We start from the raw sequence: 9,656 nt of genomic DNA, 5'->3' as shown, positions 1-9,656 counted from the left end.
TAGTGATAATTTATGAGGAAACAATGCTGCCAGATTAAAGATCCTAAAATAACCTTCCTCTTGCCCAAAACCCACTCAGAAGTCTTAGTCTCCTTATCACATTGAGGTTACATCCAAAATTATCAGTGCTTTAGACACATGAGTCCGAACTGTGCATATGAAAATTTCCAATATTGTTTCCAACATAAATAATACATTAGAATCAAGTTGGTCTCTGTACACCAATCCCAGAAGTTATTCATATTTTTAAGCATTTGCTTCTGTTTTTCCCTACACAGAATGAGCTCCAGTTTTTCAATTTTTCCCCCATTTGTCAAGGTTGACCCCAAGATAAGCTTTTCTCACTGAAACATCTATGATCTCTCAAGGCCACAACAATTAGTCCTATACCACTTACTAACTCATTTGCTGATTTTATTTTGGTAATTGGTAATCGTAACTATATACTGCTTTCTCATTATTTTGTGTGCATGCCTCATTTCTCTGTGACTGAAAGCTCACAGAATACATCCAATATTCCTTTTATACCTTGAAAGTGCTTACTATAATATTGAGCACATCTGGATTGAATATACAATGAAAAGTACAAAATAAAATTCATTTAAACAGAGAGCTCTCTTTCATTTGGAAAAATAGAATCTTAAACTATCACAGTCTTGAATAAATCAATGGAAATAAATTACAACCTTATCTGGATAAAAATAAACTGGATAAAGGACAGCTGAGTGTTGGGGATACCAGGAAAAGCCATCAGAGGAGACTTCTCTCATGTTTCCAGATGTAGCCCTATATTCTTTACCTAATTAAACTCACAGAGGAAAAAACACCTTAACTCAAATTTTAGAGAATTCAAGAATTCTGTGGTGTCCACAAAATAATAATTAGGAAAGAGCACTAGTAAAAGGTCTAAATTACAGAATTATCTTTAATTTTTTTTTTAATGTTTATTTTTGACAGAGAGACACAGTGTGAGCAGGGGAGGAGCAGAGAGAGAGGAAGACACAGAATCTGAAGCAGGGTCTAGGCTCTGAGCTGTCAGCAGAAAGCTCGACGCTGGGCTTGAACTCCAGAGCCGTGAGATCATGACCTGAGCCAAAGTTGGACATTCAACCAACTAAGCCACCCAGAAGCCCCAGAATTATCTTTAAAGGACAATTACAGTGGCACCTTGCCGGCTCAGTCGATTAAGCATCTGACTCTTGATTTTGGCCCAGTTCGTGATCTCACAGTTCATAAGACTGAGCCCCACATTGGGCTCTGCACTGACAGCATGAAGCCTGCTTCGTTGGGATTCTCTCCCTGCCTCTCCCCGGCTTGCTCGCTCGCTCTCTCTCTCTCTCTCTCCCTCTCTCTCTCAATATAAATAAATAAACTTAAAAAAAGTTAAAAATATTTTACCCTTACAAACACTCCTGAAAGAACTAAGAAGACATCCATTAGTGGAGAGACATTCTGTGTCCATGGACTAGAAGACTGAACAGTTACTACACCAGCACCACCCAAAGAAATCCAGACTCAATGCAGTCCCTATTGAAGTCCCAATTCTATTTTTTGAAGACAGAGAAAAAAACATTCTAAAATTCACATGGAACCTCAAGGGACTCCAAATAAGCAAAAGAAATTAGAAAAGAAGACTAAAATTGGAGAACTCACACTTTTTCATTTTCAAAGTTAATTACAAAGCTATAGTAATCAAAAGTATGGTACTGGAAGGGACAGGAACATATAGAACAATGCAAGAGAACAGAGAGCCCAGAAAATATGGTCAAACAACTTTCTTTTTTTTTAAATTTTTTTTTTTTCAACGTTTATTTATTTTTGGGACAGAGAGAGACAGAGCATGAACGGGGGAGGGGCAGAGAGAGAGGGAGACACAGAATCGGAAACAGGCTCCAGGCTCTGAGCCATCAGCCCAGAGCCCGACGCGGGGCTCGAACTCACGGAGCGCGAGATCGTGACCTGGCTGAAGTCGGACGCTTAACCGACTGCGCCACCCAGGCGCCCCTGGTCAAACAACTTTCAATAAAGGTGCCAAGACCACTCAATAAGGAAAGGACTGTCTCTTCAATAAACAGTGCCGAGAAAATCAGATATCCACATGCAAAAGGATGTAGCTGTACCCTTAGCTTACAATGTATACAAAAGTTAACTCAAGTTGGATCAAACATCTTAACTTAAGAGCTAAACTACAAAACTCTTAGGGAAAAAAAAGAGGAAAATCTTTATGACAATGAATTTGGCAATGAGTTCTTGGATGTAACATCAAAAGCATAGGCAACAAAAAAATAAACTGAATGTCAGCAAAGTTAAAAATTTCTCTGCATCAAAGGACATTATCAGGGCGCCTGGGTGGCTCAGTTGGTTGGGCATCTGACTTCGGCTCAGGTCATGTTCTCATGGTCCGTGAGTTTGAGCCCCTGCTTCGGATTCTGTGTCTCCCTCTCTCTGCCCTCCCCCCTCTCACGCTCTGTCTTACTCTCTTAAAAATAAATAAACATTTAAAAAAAAAAAGGACACTATCAAGTGAATGAAAAGACAATCCAAAGAATGACAGAAGATATCTACCAACTATACACTTGATAAAGGATTAATGTCTAGAATACATTAAAAAAAAAAAAAAAACACTCCTACAGGGACACCTGGGTGGCTCAGTTGGTTGAGCATCCAACTCTTGGTTTCAGCTCAGCTCATGACCTCACAGTTCATGGGTTCGAGCTCCGCATCCGGCTCTGTGGTGTCGGTGCGGAGCCTGCTTGGGATTCTCTCTCCGTCTCTCTCTGCCCTTCCCCTGCTCGTGCTCACTTTCTCTCAAAATAAGTAAGCTTAAAGGAAAACAACAACAACAACAACAACTCAACAAGAAAAAAGCACCCAATTTAAAAATGGGCAAAGGATGTGAATAGACATTTCTCCAAAAGAAGATATACAAATGGCCAATATGCACATGAAACAATGCTCAACATCACTAATCATTAGGTAAATGCAAATCAAAACCACAAGAAAAATTCTACTTCATACCCATTAGGTTGGCTATGAGCCCCAAAAAAACAAAACAAAGGAAAATCCCAAAACACGCTGGCAAGTGTGTGGAGAAATTGGAAGGTTTGTGCACTACTGTTGGGAATGCAAAATGGTGCAGCCGCTATGGAAGAGAACATGCAGTGTTTCACAAAATTAAACAGAATTTCCATATGACCCAGCAATTCCATTTACAGGTATATTTGTAATAGAACTGAAAGCAGGGACTTGAACAGGTATTTGTACACCAATGTTCATAGAAGCATTATTCACAATAGTTAAAAGATGGAAACAATGCAAGTATCCATCAAGATGAATGGATAAACAAAATGTGGGGCATCCACACAACAGAAGATTATTCAGCCTTAAAAAGTAAGGAAATCCTTCAATCTGATGCAGAATGGATGAACCTTGAGAATATTATGCTAGGTGAGATAAGCCAAACAAAAAGTATAAATTTTATGATTCTGCTTAAATGAAGTACTTAGAAATTCACAGAAATAGAAAAAAGAATGGTGATTCTCAGGAACTGGGGTAGGAAGCAATGACAAATTAGTGTTTAATGGGAACAGAGTTTCAGTTTGAGATGATAAAAAAGTTCTGGAGATAAATATTGGTGGTGTCTGCACAACAATGTGACTGTTTCTTTCCGTCCTTTCCATTTCTTTCCTTATCACCCAGGAAAGTCGGCCCGCAGAAGCACTGTGTCCTCTACAGGATAAACACACCAATTATACCTCTATGCCTCCTTGAAAGCACCTAGAGTCAAATCAGCTTTGGAAATGGGACTAACACTCACATTTCCCACAACCCATGTTAGGTGATTCATCACCACAACTGCCAGCATACTCTCAGTCATTACTATATTTACCAATTATGAAGCAAAGCTATTTAACTGTTTGGGTGCAAGAGCACCTGTAAGTAAACAACAGTGAGAGAACTCAAGGGACCACAGTACAGGTACAACCATGTTTCACTCTAAGGAAAATTCTACGCCTGACAGATTTTATTAACTCAACCCAACAGAATGCAAGTAATAGCAGTAGTAGTGGTAACAGTGATAATAATAATAATAAAAAAGAATGCAAATATACAAGAGTTAGTACCAATCACAAAAACAATAGTCACAGCCTGGTTAGGCTTTTGAGATATTATTATATTGACTCTTTCAGAACCGGATTTTGTATGGACTACAGCTGTCAATATTGCTACTATCCAACTAAGTACAACCTGAGGCATTATAATGCAGCCAAACATAATTCTGGTTATGACAGAAAACGGGATAAAAAGAAGTCCTTAAATGTATCTATTATCAGAATTAAGAAGCATTACTTTACTGAAATCAGGCTTAAATACTTAAACTTGAAATACACAATGATTAAGAAGCTCAAAATACAGAGTATGACTCAGAAAGTAAGGACTGTGCTAGGTGATAAGCCTGCTATAATTACATTCATTTGAGCATTTGTATTTTGTTTCAAGTACTCTTGACAGATTAATTTTTCAAAATGTGTAGGGGGTAAGAATATAAATATACTTCTTCCAAGATATCCCATAATACAAATGACTCATTGGTTTGTACAGAAGCATTCCTCTTCATTTACCCCAAATAACTGCAAATTCCAGAAGCCAATGAAAATATTTTGTACTCTTTGAAAACTTTAAGGAAAGAATGCTATCTATGTTAAGTCCCCAAATTAATACCAGCTTCACTTTTAGGTTATGTTTAAATTTAAACCAGCTTCACTCTTCACATACATTTAAATCTAAAAACTTTAGACCCTACCTTGAAGTGTTCAAATGTGCACTTACGATATTCACACCACTCCACAAAAAAGTGTAGGCTTCGGAAAAACATCAATAGATCTCTTCTATCTTCTGCTCTGTAGGAATAAAAGATTTTATGATTAATAAATACTATAAATGAGAGCCCCATTCTGGCATTTTTTTAAGCTTATTATTTTTTAATTATTTTAATGTTTATTTATGTTTAAGAGAAGGAGAGACAGAGACAGAGACAGAGAGAGAGAGAGAGAGAGGCAGAGAGAAAAGGAGACATAGATTCCAAAGCAGGCTCCAGGCTCTGAGCTATCAGCAGAGCCCGACACAGGGCTGAAACTCATGTACCATGAGATCATGACCTGAGCTGAAGTCAGATGCTTAACCAACTGAGCGACGCAGGCACCCCTTATTGTTTTTTATATATACTACACTAAAGCTAAAAACAGACCTTGATACATTTCTATATTTTAAACTCTGATTATGTGCCCCTGTGTGATTGCTAATGCTAATTTTTTTTTTAATCAAATTTTAGTTAACATACCGTGTAGTACTGGTTTCAGGAGACTTCAGTGATTCATCACTTACATACAACACCCATTGCTCATCACAAGTGCCCTCCTTAGTACCCATCCTCCATCTAGCCCACCTCCCCTCTATCAACCCTCAGTTTATTCTCTATCCTTAAGAGTCTTTTGTGGTTTGTTTCCTTCTCGCCTCTATTCCTTCTCCTTTCCATATGTTCATCTGTTTTGTTTCTTAAATTCCACATAAGTGAAATTATGATACTGATCTTTCTCTGATTGACTTATTTCACTTAGCAGAATACGTTCTAGCTCCATCCATGTCACTGCACATGCAAGACTTTCTTTCCTTTTTTTTTTTTTTTTTTTTTGATGGCTGAGCAGTATTCCATTGTGTATACATACCACACCTTTATCCATTCGTCAGTGGATGGACATTTGGCTATTGTTGATAACACTGCTACAAACGTTCGGGTGCACGTACCTCTTCGAATCTGTATTTTTGTGTCCTTTGGATAAATACCTAGTAGTGCAATTGCTAGATCATAGGGTAGTTCTATATTTATTTTCTTGAGGAACCTCCATGCTATTCTCTAGAGCGGCTACACCAGTTTGTGTTCCCACCAACCGTGCAAGAGGTTTCCCCTTCCTTCTCATCCTCGAAACACCTGTTGTTTCTTGTGTTAATGTTAGCCATTCTGACAGGTGTGAGTGCTATCTCATTGTGGTTTTGACTGGACTTGTATTTCCCTGATGATGAGTGATGTTGGGCATTTTTTCATGTGTCTATTACCCATCTCGATGTCTTCTTTGGAGAAATGTCTATTTATATCTTCTGCCCATTTCTTAACTGGATTATTTGGATTTTGGGTATTGAATTTTATAAGTTATTTATATATTTTTGGATACTAACCCTTTATCAGAAATTTCATTTGCAAATATCTTCTCCCATTGTTTTGTTGATTGTTTCCTTTGCTATGCAGAACGCTTTTATGTTGATGAGGTCCCAGTTCAGGTTTGCTTTGTTTCTCTTGTCTTTGGCGATGTGTCTAGTAAGAAGTTCCTCCCAGAAAATTCAAAGAGGTTGCTGCCAGTCTTTTCCTCCAAGATTTTGATGGCTTCCTGTCTCACATTTAGGTCTTTCATCCATTTGAAATTCATTTTTGTGTAAGGTGTAAGAAAGTGGTCCAGTTTTCCCAACATCATTTGTTGAAGGGACTGCTAATCTCTCAGCCTGAAATGCCCTTTTCCCCAACTTAAAATGTTTAAATCCTACTCATCTTTCAAGATATTATTCAAATTCCACATTCTCCTTGATTTCGAATTTGATGACCCTGGTAAATAAGAAAGACTACATCTGGACTTTGTCCCCAGTTTCCAGCACAGAGCTTTGAACAAAGTTAGAATTCCTGAGTGACAAGAATGCCTTTCTTATGCTAATGAGGCGGCCCCTACAAAGCCTTAAGATGGGGGTTGGTCACCAGAAAGCCTAACCACATTTTGAAAGGGTTGAACTCTGAGCCAACCAGACCTCCAGGGAGGAAAGGGGAGCTGGAGGATTTTAATCACATGGCCATTCATCCCACCAACTATGCCTCTGCAATGAAACCCCAAACAAAACTCTGGACAACGGAGTCCAGGGGAGCTTCCTGATTGGTGAACATGTTGATTTACAGGAGGCTGATGTGCTCAGAGTTCACAGGGAAAGGTTTTCCTCCTCCACCCCACTCCAGAACCCAGACATGCATTGCTTCCATTTGCCTACTTCTGGAAATAGCTTTTATAATAAAACTACAATGTTTAGTGTAACACTTTCAGTGCGTTTTCTCTTTCTAGCAAACTGTCAAATCTAAGTGGGTTGTGGGAACCCCCAAACTTACAGTCAGTAGGTTGGAAGTACAGATGACCCCTGACACTTAGGGACGGCACTGAAGTGGGGCAGTCATGTTCAGGACTTTGCTTTTAACCTGCAGGTCTGCACTAAATCTGGGTAGTGTCAGGACAGAATTGAATTATAGGGCATTCTACTTGGTGTCACAGATTATTGTCGGAACAATGACCTCACCACCACACTACATGTCCTATTCCAAAATAGCTACAAAAAATTTAATTTCTATGCCTGTGAGCTCCCATGCAATTTACCTTAATGCTCTTAATACTATACTTACTGTTATACTGACATCCAAAAATGAGCACCTTGTAGACAAGAAGAATGTATTCATTTAACCATTCACCCCATAAATGATTACAGGAGTCAAGTCCTCATTCTAATCATGATGGAGTAAGCTCCACCTAAACACTCCAATTACTATTCAGAACCATAGATATAACACACAAAGCAGATAGCAGAAGACTGTGAAATGTGGACAAAAGAAGGCAGAATGGTAGGAGCCTCCAAGAATTAAGGGAGGACTGGGTGAGGAGTTCCTTAGGATTTATTTTTACCTCCTGCATATCCCAATCTGGATGTTACAGCAGACTCCAACTCAGATCTGCCATAAGTTGGAGGAAAAAAGAAAAAAGATAAAAAGGTTCCTAAGAAAGCAGGGGTTGTATAAAATGAGAAGAGGGAGTACACTGCTCTCGATGATGAATTTTTGGGCTTAACACCAAAAGCTAAGGCAACAAAACCAAAAATGAACAAGGGATCACATCAAATGTAAAAAGATTCTGCACAGCAAAGGAAACCATCTACAAAATGAAAAGGCAACCCACTAAATGGGAAAAAAAAAATATTTGCCAACCATGTATCTGATAAGGTAGGTAACCAAAACACATAAAGAATTCATAAAACTCAGTAGCAAAAGAACACAACCAGATTGAAAAATGGGCAGAGGATCTGAACAGACACTTTTCCAGAGACGATATACAAATGGGCAGAAGACACAGGAAAAGAGGCTCAACATCATAGTGCAGAAGTGCAAATCAAAACTACAATGAGAGATCACCTTGTACCTGTTAGAATGGCTAGTAGCAAAAAGACAAGAAGCCACAAGTGTTGGCAAAATGTGGGGAAAAGGAATCCTTGTGCACTGTTGGTAGGAATATAAATTGGTGCAGTCACTATGGAAAACACTACGGAGATTCCTAAAAAAATTAAAAATAGAACTACCATATGATCCAGCAATTCCAATTCTGGGTATCTAATCAAAAGAAATGAAAACACTAACTCAAAAAGATATCTGCACCTCCATGTTCACTGGAGCATTACTTACAATAGCCAACATATGGAAACAACATGACTGCCCATCAATGAATGGACAGATAAATTCATTCTGGTACATCAACACAATGGAATATTATTCAGTCATAAATAAGAAGGCAATCCTGTCATTTGCAACATGTTGGGACCTTAAGGACATTATGCTAAGTGAAATAAATCACACAGAAAAGGTAAAACACCGTAAGAAATCACTTACATGTGGGATCCCAAAGAAAAAAACAATAACAAACTCACAGATACAGAGACAAATTGGTGATTGCCAGAGGCAGGGGCAGGGAGTGGGCAAAATGACTGCGGGTGGCCAAAGGTACAACCTCCAATTATAAAATAAATGAGTCATGGGGATTTAACGAACGCACAGCATGGTGACTAGTTAATGTTACTGTATTATAAATCTGAAAGTTGCCAGAAGTATGCATGTTAAAAGTTCTCATTGGAAAAAAAACTGTAAATACACATGGTGATAGATGTTAATCAGACGTACTGTAATGATCATTTCATGATTTATATGTATATTGAATCATCATGCTGTACATCTAAAATAAATATAGTGTTATATGTCAACTAAATCTCAATTTTAAAAAAATCCAATGTTTGAAATCATGGAACTTAATCCACCGAAAATAGTGTTTATAAATTTTCCTTTGTGGTTTATTACATAGCAGCAAAAGCTTTCAAAAATTAGGTAATAAAATTTCTGAAATGGTTAGAGAGAGAGAGAGGCCATGCAAAACAACCCCAATGTCCAAGAGGAGCTGTGCCCTCTTTCTCCCAATCAGGCAACTGATGCTGCGGACAATAACCAAAGCCAGCAGAGAAGCAATGCTCCCACTTCCTGATGGAAGGCTGCTGCTGCTGGTGAGGCTGTGGGAGGAGGCTTTGTCAATCAGCCCCATCTGACCCCAAGCAACACCGAGCCTAGGGGAGATGCCACTCCCACTCTCCACCAAAGGGATCCTGCAAACACAGGAAGATGCTTTGTCAACATTCCCCACCCTACACTAAGGGCTCCCAAACCCAGAATGGGGACAAATCAGGGAGAAGGAACTGAGAGAAAGGCATCCTTCACCTCCATATATGAAGTCCTGAGATCATTCCAAGTGGCCTTCACA

General features: G+C 38.8%; 1 protein-coding gene across 3 annotated transcripts in view; it reads right to left on the bottom strand.

The window, feature by feature from the left end:
* Positions 1-9,656, bottom strand: part of CENPP (centromere protein P) — a 229,886-nt gene that overhangs the window by 167,413 nt on the left and 52,817 nt on the right. For all 3 annotated transcript variants that reach the window (XM_047100513.1, XM_047100518.1, XM_047100519.1), the window contains one exon: positions 4,805-4,901. In XM_047100513.1, coding sequence (XP_046956469.1) covers positions 4,805-4,901 — 97 coding nt within the window. The remainder of the gene's footprint in view (positions 1-4,804; positions 4,902-9,656) is intronic.

Source organism: Lynx rufus, unplaced genomic scaffold, assembly GCF_022079265.1.
Source record: "Lynx rufus isolate CCGP_SWC_20201006 ecotype Redwood Valley unplaced genomic scaffold, mLynRuf1.p SCAF_10, whole genome shotgun sequence".
In the NCBI taxonomy this organism is placed as follows: Eukaryota; Metazoa; Chordata; class Mammalia; order Carnivora; family Felidae; genus Lynx; species Lynx rufus.
The sequence above is the reverse complement of the archived record's forward strand: the minus strand, read 5'-3'. Positions and strand labels throughout refer to the sequence as shown.